This window comes from Narcine bancroftii, chromosome 1 (genome assembly GCF_036971445.1).
Source record: "Narcine bancroftii isolate sNarBan1 chromosome 1, sNarBan1.hap1, whole genome shotgun sequence".
Taxonomy (NCBI): Eukaryota; Metazoa; Chordata; class Chondrichthyes; order Torpediniformes; family Narcinidae; genus Narcine; species Narcine bancroftii.
This window is the reverse complement of record NC_091469.1, coordinates 257,372,204-257,386,807: the sequence shown is the minus strand read 5'-3', so window position 1 is coordinate 257,386,807 and position 14,604 is coordinate 257,372,204. Positions and strand designations below refer to the sequence as shown.

The 14,604-nt window shown below is 43.2% G+C and overlaps 1 protein-coding gene across 14 annotated transcripts in view; it reads right to left on the bottom strand.

Moving 5' to 3' along the window:
* The window catches only part of dgkza (diacylglycerol kinase, zeta a), a 517,457-nt gene that overhangs the window by 210,788 nt on the left and 292,065 nt on the right, over window positions 1-14,604 (bottom strand). For 6 of the 14 annotated variants that reach the window (XM_069896142.1, XM_069896132.1, XM_069896143.1 and 3 more), the window contains exon 2: window positions 13,205-14,266. The exons of the other annotated variants lie outside the window; for them this stretch is intronic. In XM_069896142.1, coding sequence (XP_069752243.1) covers window positions 13,205-14,154 — 950 coding nt within the window. In that variant the 5' untranslated portion in view covers window positions 14,155-14,266. The remainder of the gene's footprint in view (window positions 1-13,204; window positions 14,267-14,604) is intronic. 14 annotated transcript variants of the gene reach the window in all.

Genomic DNA, 14,604 nt, shown 5'->3' with positions numbered 1-14,604 from the left:
ATTAGGGAATCACAGGTTCATCACCTTGAAATGTGATTGGATCCCTTGCACAAAGACTTTTGTGATCACGTGAATGCCAATATAATGGTGGAGAAATTTAAACATCCTTGTTGTCTTTTGCACTATTTCCAAATGGGTTTAAGCGTTTGGATTCAAATGAACAAGCCCACCAGAAGCAGCTGAGAAGAGAGATACAAAGTGTGCATGACCACATCCTCTGCCCCAGTGTGGGAACTGAGGAGATCTCTTCAGTCTTGACCAGCAGTCCAAAAACAGGTTAGATCCACCCATCTGTTGAAAGGCTGACTTCTGCGTTGCATGGCACTGAACTCAGGAACGTCCCGTAGCGGACTTCTACGAAGCTTCCAGTTCGTTGTCTATCGATGTTCACATTCCAGCTTAATAAAGGAGTAAAAGGATTGTACCCTGGAAAATACTGCTCCTTCAAACAATAAAATGTCAAACTACTAACTTGTACAGTACACAGTCTCTGGAATCCGGAAAGTTAAAAAATGTAATATAATGTCAATGTCAGCTCATTCATCCTGTTCATCATTTTTTTTTCCAAAGCATAAACAGTTTAAAAAGTGAACGAGTCACACTGATCAGCAGGACCGACTAAATCTATCAATGGACAACTTTATTTTTTTAAATTTAGACATACAACATGGTAACAGGCCATCCAATTAATCTACACCCCTGGTACATTTCAAATGGTGTGAGGAAACCCACACAAACATGGGGAGAACGTACAAACTCCTTACAGGCAGTGCGGGATTCAAACCCAGGTCCAGTCCTGATCGCTGGCGCTATAAACCGCAACGCCAACTGTGCTTTGCTGATAAGTGTGTCTGATGATGATGTATCATTAAAAAAGTTAAATAAATAGGGGAGTAGTTTCTATATCAAAATCAAATTCCTGTGCGTTCTATTTTTAGCATGCATACAACATGGTCTCAACTGTCAAGGGTTGTGGAGGAAATGTAGGGGGAGTAGAAACTCATGGATTGCTGCTTCAATGAGCAGAGAAGGCCATTCTTCCATGGTCCATCATTTCACAAGCCCAAAGAACCCTAGATTTCCAAGACTGCATCGGCACCACTGACAAGGACATCTATCCTCTCTCACTCCACACATTGCTGAGCAGGACAAGAGGTGCAGTTAGAACAGTCGCTCTACAGAGAGCAAGTTCTCCACTTTTCAACCAAAAGGACAGCAGTTTCAGCAGACAGCCCAGAAAGGCAATGGGGAAGCAAACATAACTCCCCCTTACTCTCCCTACCTCCTTCAAGAATAACTGAGAGAGCCAAAATGACACAAAGTTGCTCCATGCTGTGAAGTGTTCAGACGGATATTTCATCAAGCAAGCTGAACGAGTTTCTGAAGACACCGTGCCTCCAGCAAGGTGGCAGATAAGAGATGGACACCCTCCTTGTACAACACTTCACTTTCTCCACCAGGCACTGCCTGATTACCTCAGGCCAGTTGATAAGTGCAAAGGCCCTCATGAAAACTGCTTGAGTAACAGTTTCAATTCCATGCTGGAAAATGGACACGCTCCACCCAACATTTCACAAAACCCACACGTTCGTTCGGCAGCTTGAAGCCACATGTGGCAGATTGTGTCTTTTTCAAATCAATCCTTCCTATCTTTCTGCTCAGCAGTGGACAGGTGGGCTGTGACGCTGTGAGACAGATGAATGTACAATGAGCACTGCACTGGATTGATTCCACAGCAACTTGGACGGGAAATGAACAGTCTTGGTTCAACTGATGAGTCACCCCACACATTGTGGTCTGCTGTGCAACAGCAGGTTATTTTACTGGAAAAATAAATATGCTGTAAGCCTCTGAGGATCACATTTAACACAAAGCACAGAAATGGAATAGCTTACAGCACAAGAACAAAAATGGACTCGCTGGCAATCACATTCAAGCACCTCTCTGTTCCCCATTTTCAATAACATAACTTTCAAGCTTATAAACTCACAACAAAGAACCCACTGGTGATGGATCACTGCCACCTGCACAATGCAATGTTTGATCTTTATTTCTGGCACACAGGTGACTAATTATTTCCCCAAATCAAACCAAACAATGTATTAAAACTTCAACACTTGCATATAAATTAAATAGTTCTTTAAAAGGGTTGAATAATTTTCCAGAGTGAACAAGTCAGATCCAAACTGTTACTGACCCAGTGCTGTAACAACGCTGTGAAAAATATGAAGGAGACTTCTGATAGAGGTACTTGATTATAGAGAGAGGTTTAATTAGCCACAGAACAAGTGGGTGCAGGGGAGAGGGGAATTTGAGAAGACCAAGCTTATGGTTTATTTGAAATAAATAGTGTTTTCAGCTTTCCAGAATTTATGCTCCAAATATACAAGCAGAATGTATTTTTTAATTTCCAGGAAGCAATTTATGAGTTAAAAAAAGGTGCAGAGATATTGCATTTGACCGTCGCAAGTACTGTGGAATCTAAGTCACCTAGAACTCAGAAGAGCACAATGTTCCTTGGAGTGCATATAAAGGATGACCTATCTTGGACCCACAACACCTCATTAGTCAGGAAGTTGCAGCTGAGCCTACACTTCATCAGAAGCTTGATGAAGGAAAGACTACAGACCCCCCATCTTGACAGGAGTGCAATTGAGAGCATCCTGCCTGGCTGCATCATTGCGTGGTATGGTAGCAGCAAAGCATCAGACTGAAAGTCAATGGAGAGGATCATAAAAAGTGCCAAGAAGATCACTGGGGTCTAGCTTTCTTCTATTGACGACATTTACCGGAAGTGTTGCTTAAATAGGGCTTAAAGAATTATAGAATAACAACTTTACAACGCCAGTGATCAGCACTGGGGTTTGAATCCCGGACCTTCTGAAAGGAGTTTGTACGTTTCCCCGTGTCTGCATGGGGTTTCCCCAGGACTCCAGTTTCCTCCCACTGTTCAATAATGTACTGGGGTTGTAGGTCAATCGGGTATAATTGGGAGGAATAGACCATGCTGTGTGTCTAAACTTTTTAAAAATTAAATTTAAAATTTAAAAAAAATTAAATTCCATCCAACACACAGGATCTTTGACCCACTACCATCAAGGAGGTGGCACAGGACTATCAAAATCAGGACTGCCAGGCTGGGAAATAGCTTCTTCTGGTAGGCTGTGAGATTGATTGACATCCAGTAACCGATTAAATCACCCCCAGAAACTTACTTTAAATTATCATTGTTTATGTAATTATTATATGCTCTGTATTGTGTGCGTATCTGTTGCAGCAGGGTATGGAAAAATGCTATTTCATCGGGTTCTACAAGTAGAGTTGGATGATATTAAACTTCAACTTTATTGCACTTTATTGCATCAGAGAATATGTAAGTAAGCCAAGAAATTGAATGCTATACACTGGTCCAACAGAAAGCCTGGAAGACCACAATCAGTGCAGATCAGTAAAAATAACTCCTCCTCACTGACAATCAACACAGGCGCATCTCAAGAATGTGTGCTTGGCCCACTCATCTACTCTCCCGACACCCATGTCTCTGTGGCTAAGTACAATTCAAATGCCATCCACCAATTTGTCGATGACACCATAAATGTCGGTAGAATTACAGTTGACAATGTGGAAGTGAGACAGTGAGTGGCGTCACATCCACAACCTTGCACTCAATGTCAGTAAAACTAAGGAATTGATAGTGGACTTCAGGAAAGGGAAGCCAGAACTCACGGAGGGGTCAGCAGTGGAGAGGGTAAGAAACTTGAGATTCCTGGATGTCAACATCTCAGAAGACCTATCTTGGGACTATCATATCGATGCAATCATGAAGAAGGCACGCCAGCAGCTGGATTTCATTAGTGTTTGAGAAGATTCAGTATGTCACCAAAGACTCTGCAAATTTCTGCAGGTGTACTGTGGAGAGCATTCTGACTGGTTTCATCACCATCTGGTGTGGAGGTGCCAATGCCCAGAACAGAAACAAGCCACAGAGGGTTGTAAACTTGGCCAGTGCTATCATAGGGCATTAATCTTCACTTCATTATGGATATCTTTAAATAAGCGGTGCCTCAAGAAAGCAGCTGACATCATCAAGCACCCTCACTCCCCATTGCTACCATCAGAAAGGAGGTTCAGGGGCCTGAAGACACACACTCAATGTTACAAAAACAGCTTCTCCTCAGCCATCAGATTTCTGAACAGACAATGAACCTTTGGACACTACCTCACTTTTTCTCCCCCACCCCCCCCTTCCACCACCATCAACCTGGCCCTTGCCGCATCTCCTCCATTTCTCGCTCATCTTTCCTGGCCTCCTCTGCCCCTGATGCAACTAAGACAGGATTCCCCTTGTCCTTGTATATACCACCCCATCAGCCTCCTCATCCAATGCATTATCCTCATAATTTCTGCCACCTATAACATGACCCCACCAGCAGACACATCTTCCCCTCTCTGCCTTCAATAGGGACTGCTCTCTCCGTGACGCACTCATGCACTCATCGATCCTCACAATTTCTCCCCCGCCTCCAGCCCTTTCCCTTGTGGCTGCAGGAAGAGCCACACGCACCCACACCTCCTCCCCACCACAATTCGGAGCCCCAAACTCTCCTTTCTAGTGAATATCCATGGGAGTGATCTACTGCATCTAGTGCTCCTTTTGTAGCCTTCTCTACATCGGAGAGACTGAGTTCAGACTAGGAGATCACTTTGTTTAGCACCTTTGCTTTGTCTGCATCAGTGATAGGGATCTCCCAGTGGTCGATCATTTCAATTCTACATCCCACTCGCATACTCAGATGTCTGTCCATGGCCTCGTGTACCATCCCACCAAGACTATGCATAAATTGGAGGAACAACACTTGATTTTTCCATCTGGGCACCCTCCAAATGGATGGCATTAACATCAATTTCTTCGGTTTCTGCTAGCCTGCTCTCCCTTCTCCTTTCCTCCCTTTTCCCCTCAGATCTCCACCCCCTTCTCTATTCAATGAGCCATCCCTCCTCCCCTTGCTTGCTGCTGTGCCCTTCCTCCCTTAACCACCTATTACCTCCTGCCTTTTGGACCATGCTCCTCCCCCTTACCCCCTCCCCCCCAAGATTTTGTTCGGAAGCCTACCGACATTTTTCCAAATCTTGATGAAAGACTGAAACGTTGGTTATGTACCTTCATCTTTGCTACATAAAGTAGCCTGAATGACCTACTGAGTTTCTCCAGCATTGTGTTTTTACTAATTGCTTAGAAAATGGAAATAGAAAAACAGAATCATTGTGCTTCAGTTATTATTGGGCAATAATGAGACCATAAGTACAGCCATGGTCTTCCCTTTATAAGGAAGGATATAAATACATTGGAAACAATTAAGTGAGGTTTACAGACTCATACCTGAAATGAATGTTTGTTGAATGGGGGAAGATTGGACAGGTAAACTTCTCGTTGTTGGGGTTTAGAACAGTGATAGGGAACTTGAATGTTCTCAGGGCTTTTGACAAAAGTTGATGGGTAAAGGAGAAACAAGGAGTTATTGTTTAGGAAAAGAGCTGTTTTTTCCCGCTCTCAGAAAAACAGGTCTTTGAAATTCTTCCTCAAAATGGCAATGGATATAGAGTTTGCAAATATTTTTAGGATGGAGTAGAGAAATACTTGAAGAGAAAGGGAATAAATAGTTACCACAGTAGATTGGAAAGTGGGGTTTGAGGTTACCAGTAAAAACACAATGATGGACAAACTCAGCAGGTCAAACAGTGTCCTTTCTATAGCAAAAGTAAAGATACATAACTGACATTTCAAGGTGGAGCCCTTCATCAAAGGATGGAAAAATGTCGGCAGGAATCCTACCAAAGGCAGGAGGCAATAGGTGAAGGGAGGGAGGGCCCAGCTGCAAGCAAAGGGAGAAGGGATGGCTGGGTGAATAGACAGGGAAGTGGGTGGAGAGCTGGCAGGAGGAAGGGAAGGGAGAGGGGAAAGAGACCAGGCACCTGCCAATATTTTTTCATAACTTATCGAAAGGCTCAAGCCCGAAGCGTCGGTTATGTATCTTTTTCTTCACTAATACAAAGAACACTATTTTTTACCTGTTGAGTTTCAGTAGCATTGTGTGTTTCTTTTTCTTCAAGCACGGTGTCTGCAGACTTCCGTGTTTTACTTTTGAGGTTACCAGGTCGGCCATGACCGATTAAAATGATCTGAGGGGCCACTCCTGCTCCTAACTCACATGCAATTTCCATGGAAGCTTTTTTGACACTTAAATGCCATGACATTTGTGGCACATAAATAAATTAGAAATGGATTCAGAAAAACAAGAAGATCTGCTTGACCTTCCTGAGTTTCTTAGGCCCTCTTGTGTGCTAGAAATGGATGTAGATGCAGAAAGACCCTTTCTGCCATTTAATCAGATCGTGACTAATTTTGTTTTAGTTCAGATCTAATTTCCAGCACTAGCCGATATACCTCAATTCCTTGAATATTTAACAATCCATTGGTCCCAGCAACTGAGTCCCTGCAGTCCTCTTGGTTGAAGAAATTTCTGCTCACCTCGATCCTGAATGGCCAACCTCTGGTTTTGAAACAGCAACCCCTGCCAACTAAAACTCCAGACAGGGTAATCGTCATCCATATATCTGCCCTCTCAAGCACAGGCCAGATCTGCCTAATCCCTCTTGTTCTGTATCCAATCACACAATTAAGACTCGGAGACATGATGCTTTCTCATCCTTTACTTCTAATAGACTAACCTGGCTACTGACACACAGGGTTACATAATATATATATATATATATATATATATATATGAAGGGGTGACATCATGATGTCCAGCAGAGGGTGGGCTTGTACCCAACACTCTTCCCCACTTCCATGCAGTAAATACTGACTGGACCCCTTCGAACTAAGATTACATCGGGCCCAGGACTACAAGGGAGAATTAGAACACATCTCATGAGTAATTATTAAATACTTTCCCTTTTATAATTATAATAATCAGGGCACGTAATCCTTAAAGTGTTCCAGTGGTCTTCTTTCTCTTTTGGACTGCCTTGGAGTGGTTTTCTGTGCCGGTCTTTGCTCGGGACCTGTAGGTAGTCGGGATGACAGTCAAGTCGGTGGCAACCGCCCACCTTCGCTGACCTACGGTGGCAACTGCCCGTCTTTGCTGCCCTCCTGGCTGTGTCTCTCAGTTACTGGAATCCTCAGCTCTGACAGTTTCAGCCCCCCTCCACTTGATATGAGGGGAGTGATGGTCGGGGTAGGCCATTGTAGGTCTGGTTCCACCTCCTCCAGTTCATGGACCTTAGTGTCAGTCAATGCTCATAATTGGTCTTCCACAATCTGTCCCCCCCACTAGAACAGAATATGAGCAGGGGCTCAATTTTTGTAAATTTTTCCTACCACCCAAGGGTCTTTATATTGTCTTTAATCTTGTACCAGAACTCTCTTGCCCACTTCCAGTGTTCTAGGTAAGGTCTGTGGCAATGCTGTTTTTTTTTTTTTTTTGTTTTTGTTTTGCAATCGGAGACCCAGATCTGGACGAACTGTGGGCAGCCTGGTCCGCAGGTTGTGGCCAAACATTAGTTCTGCTGGGGTGTGTTTTGTGGCCAAACACGAGTTCTGCTGTGGCGTGTTTCTGTATCCCAATAGGACATCTGTGATTTTGTGTCCAGGAGGCATTTAGAAGTTTCATGGTTTTCATTGCTTTTTATGAGTGTTTGTACAAAACGTTCTGCCTCCCCATTAGTACTTGGGTGATAGGCTGTGGACAAAATATGTCTGATATTGTGGTCGCCCATAAATTTTTAAAAGATGTTCTGTTGTAAATTGGGGACCATTGTCCGTAACTAATTCATGAGGCAATCCATAAGTGGCAAAAATAGCTCATAGACAGTCAATCGTTGGATCTGTTTTGGAATATTTCAGCTGTGAAACTACTGGCCATTTGGAGTGTGCGCCCACAACTATTAGGAAAGTCTCACCCATGAATGGTCCAGTGAAGTCTACATGAATCTGATGCCAGGGTTTGGATGGCCATTTCCATGGGTTAGCTTTGGTTTGTGGCATTTTTGGCTGCATTGTCTGATGTACTTTGCATTCTCTTACTTGTTTCAATGTCTCTGTCTATGGAGGGCCACCAGACATGCATCCGGGCCAGTGCCTTCATTCGTACCATTCCTGGTGCAGTTCTGATAACATGGTAGTTTGCCATTTGACTGAAATAGCTGTACGGGTACCCCATAGTGAACTTCGACTGATAGTTCATGGCGGTGTGAGTGGTAAAGTTTTAGATCTTCTGGAATGACTTCAGATTCGGGCCACTCATTAAGAGTGAAGTATAGGATCTAGGATCTTGCTTAATGTTGCCTCTTTGCAGGTTTCCTTTCCAATCAACTGGGCTGTAATGGACAGTTGTTGAAGTTGTTCTTGATTGATGGCCGCTGCCTCTGCTGTCCATTCAATAATTTTTTCTCATTGTTCTGTCTCAGGTAGTGGCAAGCGTGATAAGGCATCTGCATGGCTGTTGAGTGTTCCTGGTTTATGTTTTATATCATAGTCATACACCACTAGTAGCATGGCCCATCTTTGACTTCTGGCTGCAACTAATACTGGTCAACCTTTGTGTGGCCCCAGGATTAAACTAAGAGGCTTGTTGTCTGTGATGAGGTTGAAAATTTTTTCTGTAAAGATATTGGTGGAATATTTTTTAACCACCAAAAATTACTGGCCAATTCTTTTTCTAGGTGGGTATAATTACATTCGTTTGGGTTAATGTTTGGCACACATACGTGACTGGTTGTTCACCTGTTTCTGTGATTTGGGATAGAACCGCTCCAAGACCCACTGGTGAAGGTAACTTCTTTGCTAGGGTCATAGTGAATCAGCACCTTATTTGTTGATGTTAGTATTTCCTTTAGTTGATCGACTGTGTTTTTAATTTCTGTGTTCCAATACCATGTTTGATCTTTCTTGAATAATTGGTTCAGTTAGCTGCATAGTGCAGACATATTAGGGATATGTTTCTGGTAGAGATTAACAAGTCCTAGGAAGGACTGTAATTCCAATTTGTTTGTTGGATATGAGGCCTGGTGAACAGCTTCTGTTCCTGCTGGATTGATTCGCACCCCTCGTTGTCGAATGTAAACCCAAGGTAATGTTACTGAAGGGCGCATGGTGACACATCTGTCCTTTTGTAATTGTATATTAGCCTGTTGTAGTCTGGTTAATTCAGCCTCAATTTTTCCTTTTGTAGCAAATGGGATTGTTCTGGCTTTGAAGAATTTTGGATCTGCATTATTTTTTAATTTCACTTTGGCTTCAACACCTTTGATTTTCCCCAATTCTTGTTGGAAAACCACTGCGTGGTTGTTGAGGATTTGGTCAAGATCTGGCTGGGAGGTGTCCATTTGGTTTACATTTGGTATTGAACCGATTTCCAGCCAGTCTAGGGGAATGTGTTGTAGCCAGTTTCTTCCGAAGAGTGCTGGTCCCTGGGTATCTACGATGTAGAGATAGTGTTTTGGTTGCTGTTGTTTGTATTGTACTTGGATCATATTTTTGCCAAAAACTTTGATTCAGTCTCCTGCAACAGATCTTAGAGTTATTTCAGTTGTTTTCACCAGGTATGGTAGCAAGCATTCCTTTACATGTAACGGCATTAAGGACACCTCTGCCCCTCTGTCTAACTCCATCTTCAGGGGGTGTCCGTTTATTTTTAGCTGTATAAAGATTGCTGTGTTTCTTCTATTTATTCCTCGAATCTGGAATATCTCAGGAGCTGAAATTTCAGGAGCTTAAGTGCTCCGCCACTCAAGGTCAGTCGTTGGGCTGTTATCATCATCGTTGCTAGGTTTCCCTTCTCTCTCAGCAACTGTTTTGACTTTAGCTGCCTGCTTATTTGCGGGCCACCTGCACTTTAGAAGCGGACATTTAGCTTTGATAATATCCTTCTGCTTTGCAATGGTTGCATTTAGAATTTTTGAAGAAACAGTTTTCTGGTCAGTGGTTACATTTCCCACAATGGAAGCATTGTTTGTGGGAAGACTTCCCGACCAGTAGGTCTGGTTGACCCACATCCAAGTTTTTATCTACCATTTCAGAGCTGCAGGCAGTGCCAGCCCCATCACTAATCTGTCTTGCAGTGTCTGATTTAGAAACTGCTCCAAATGACAGTGCTCCGCCAGTTTGGGCAACAATGTCAGGTATTTACTTACTGTTTTTCCTGGTCCTTGTATCCTTTCATAGAATTGTTACCTTTCTGCCATAACTGGTGGTATTGGGCTCAAATGATTCCTTAGAGCTGTGAATAATTTGTTGAATGTCTTCGCCCCTGGATCTTCTGGGGACAGCAAGGACTTAAGGAGGTTGAATATTTTGCTGCCCATTATACTGAGAAAGAGGGCACATTTGCAGTGTACTGGACCTTCCACAATATGGTGGGCTACACAGTAGTAATTAAACTGTTCTATTTAGTTATCCCAACTTCCTTCTACTTCATTGAATTTCCCGAACTTTCTCTCCGCCATCTTGGCACGCTTTCACCTTGATCTTTTGTCGGAAATTTGTTGGGGTTGTTAGGTAGTTGTTTTCTACCTTTCTTCTCACAGTTGGTGCATGGTGCAAGTGTAGGGTTCGTTTCATATCGGAGACATGATGCTTTCTCATTTTTTACTTCTATTAGACTAACCTGGCTACTGACACACAGGGTTTTATATATATATATATATATATATATATATATGGTGACATCATGATGTGGACTTATACTCAACACCTCCTAGTAAAACAAACCTGTCATTCCAGAAATCATTCACTGGACTCCCTAAATCACATGAAACTGGTCTTCCTAACTGCTTTGAATGCCTGCACATTAACTTCTAATGATTCTTGTGGTCCCTCTGAACACCAAAACCTTTCACAAGGTAAAACAGTCTACTTTTATACTTTTCCTACCAAGATGGATGCTTTCAGTTTTTCCCACTTTTTCTTCCATCTGCCACTCACTCGACCTGCCGACATCTCCCTGAAGTCTCTCTGTATCACAATCCTAACCCACACTGACACCCAGATTTCTACTATCAGCAAACATCAATTTATTGCATCCAATCCCCTCAAATGAATCATGGGACGTCAGAATTAGTCCTTGCAACACCCCACTAAGCCCAACACCCCAAAATGGAAAATTATCCTTTTAGTTCAATTAAATATGCCAATGTGAAGTATACCCGAGGAAAGGCCCAGGCCTGAAATGTTTGTTACCCTTTACTTCCCATGAATGTTGTGTGACCCGCTGAGTTTCTCCAGCACGCATGTGTTGTACTCCACTTCAGCATCTGCAGACATTGTTTAACACCATTTAGTTCAACGTTTTCCATCCATGAACCAATCCTGAATTGATGCTGGTGCATATGCACACAAATGAAAGCACGCTAATTTTGCTCAATAACCTTTTGTGTGGAATCTTATCAAAGATAATGTGAAAGTCCAAATACATCACATCCACTCATTCTCCTTTATCAATTCTAACAACAGCCTCAAAAACCACTTGACGGCTTTGTCAATATTCTGGCTTTCCCAACTTCATGTTGATTTCATCATTTTCTAATTGCCTTGTTACCACTTTCTTAATAATTGATTGCCGCATTACTGATTATAGCCTATCTGACCCAGTTTCCAGTTTTCCCCTCCTTTCTTAGAAGATGAGATCACATTTGCAATTTTCCAGTCCATGGTATGACTGTGTGTGTGGAATTTTTGAAGGTGGAAACCTGTGACCCAACACCTCTAGTGAAAGCACCTTCAAAAATCCTACAACGCTGATCAAAAGGTTCAGGTTGAAACCCATTCATTTCCCCAGTGGTAACTAACTAAATGCCAAATTCCTTCAGTTCCTCAATTGCTTTGCACCTTGTGGTTCTCCATTATTTAGGGCAGCTTTATGCATTTCTGGGATAATTTCTCCACTCATGCCAAGGAATCCAAAGTAACTTGAGCTAATCTTTTCCTTGACATAGCAGTAGGCTTTATATTTTTTCATTAATCCACCCGCTTATTTTGTTTTTAATATTTAGGTTTGCTGAATTTTGACACACTCCAAATCTTCAAACTTTTGGGGATTTTTTTTTGGAGAAAATTGTACATTTTCCTGTGACCTAATGTATTATCTTCTCTTGATAGCCTTGGCTGGATTATTTTCCTGAAAGGAGTTTCTTTGCTTTAAAAAGGGATAGCTATCTTGTAAAGTATGTATTTTTTAAATTTCAGCCACGGATTTTTTTTAAAAATAAAACTATTAAAATATTTATTTTCCCATCCCTCCATGGTGAGGGATTCAGGTTTTGTATCTTAGTTTCAGATTACACAAGAAATGGAAGTTCTCTGGTTCAACATTTCTCCAACTTACATTCAATGTTCCCCAAAGATCCCACAACTCAAATTTCATGCATTAACCACCAATTCTGGATCTAAAATTGCATTTTCTTTCAAATGGCAATGATCAGAGATGTTGAAAATACTTTAAAAATTCTTCCAGGTGCATTAGTTATACATTGTAAGAGTAAGTCTCAAGCAAGCAGAAAATACACTCATCTGGCATCTACCAATCCCTATAGGTGCTGGATACCATGGGTTTAACTGTATGTGATTGCCTTATTTGCTTCCAGCTGCATGAGGGTTTAGGGCCCTTGATCATTGCATAACAAGTTCAGCTACACTAAAAATGAACACAGTTTTGACAAAGTGAAGCTACTGGCTGCTATTTGTGCTTTTTAAAGCTTTTGATAATGATCACTTGCTGGCTAAATTTAAGAAAAATCATTGCTGTCACAAAGGGGATACGAGCGCTAGATAAAGGGAGGAGTAGGTTCCACATGTTCACATTGTTTAAAGTGCAAGTATGCAGGACCATGGAGAAAGGGTAGAAATATTATTCTTTTAACGTGCCAAGACTGAGCTAACTTCTCTCCTGCCATTTTAAATCATTTTACAATCTCATTCCCAAATTGGCCTGCCTGTATTTTGAGAGAGATCATCAAACATCAAGGTGAACACCATCATCGGCAGAAAGTAACCCTCATCCCAGAGCACACCCTGCGAGTTCACCGAGGGGCACTGCTGGAGGTAAGGGGCAGTTGACTTGCTTAGGCAGCAAAAGAGGACAAGACTATTCCTCTTCCTACTCAACACCCTCCCCACCACCTCCAAGAATAATTGAGGAATACATACGACAGGAAGTTACTCCATGCTGTGGGGTGCTTGGCCGGGAATTTCCTGTGCATCAGAGTGAGCGAGTTTCTGCGAATGCCATGCCTCCAGCGTGGAGGGAGATGGGTGCAAGATGCCCTCCTGACATTCAGTGAGGGCCGTCTGCTTCCCACTCTGGATGCCTGTGCTGGGGCAGGGTTGCAAGATGCTCCTTTTACCCTGCCTGCACTGGACCGCTGACTCGTCCTCCTATAGCTCCCACACAATCCAAAAGAGGCCGGCTCTGGGGGGAGCACTTGGGAAGAGTTCCGCCTCAGACAACGAGGTGCTCTGATAAAAGGCTTGGTGTAGATTGGCCTGTAATACAAAGCCGAAGGTTGGAATGTCTCTGAAATTTTAGAAGGGGCACCGCTGCCCATTTTCTTGTCCACCTTCTCGAGTTCACTCCAGCTGCCACCAGAGGTTGAAGATTCAGATACATCCGACTCTCCTGAAGAGCACCTGCGTTCTTTGTGCTCAAGGCTGATGTTTATACCCATTGCACAAGCCTCACCTTCATCAACTTCGCCCTCTTCTTCCTCGGTCATCTGGATCAAGCTGGCGAGCAGCACGGAGGGTCCCAGCAGGTGGCTGTCAATGGTCCGCAATTTGCCGTTGCGCTTTCTCTTGACTGCAAATCTTGGGTGGAGGTGGAGGGCAGTGGTGCTAGATCGCCTGCGCGCTCTGTAGCTTTTGGGGGCTCCACTCCCTGACCCAGTTGAGTGCAGGCACAGCCCCTGCATCTGCACACTGGACCTACGTCTATGCATCAGGGTTACTGAGGGCATTCCAGTACTCGAACGACGCCTCACTTTACTGCCAGGCACTGCTCCACTTACACGCCTACCCGTCCGCCTGCAACCCTTTGGCAACTTGAAACCAGATGTGGCAGGTTTTGACTTCTTGAAATGTCTTTTGAAGAACATCTCCATGCCTTCAAGTCTGAGGAGGTGAGCACTCGGTGGGCAGATAGGCAGTGGGATTTTCTTTTTCTTTAAATAAATGAAAGCTCTTGGTCAGTAGAATTCATTCAGGAACTGATAGCTGTTAAAAAGGTAGAGAATGTGGAGTGAGAACAGCATTGGATTGAGCTCTGCCCACAACGCGCATTGGATGAGAGAATGACAATTTAGACACAACTGACAATGCTCCCACACAGTGAGTTTCTCGGCATGGCAGCAGATTACTTTAGTGAGGGGATTGAAAAGCTGCTTAGCCCCTAGTATGCTCAGAAATGAAATAACTGACCAAGACTTACAGCAGTGGAACAGTGTGCTCTGGGTGACATTCATCAAACATGCTTTCAGTTCCCATTTCCTACAATGTTACCTCCAGGTGCTCTGGACAGCCAGATGAAGAATGCTGGTCAAATTTTTTTGCCG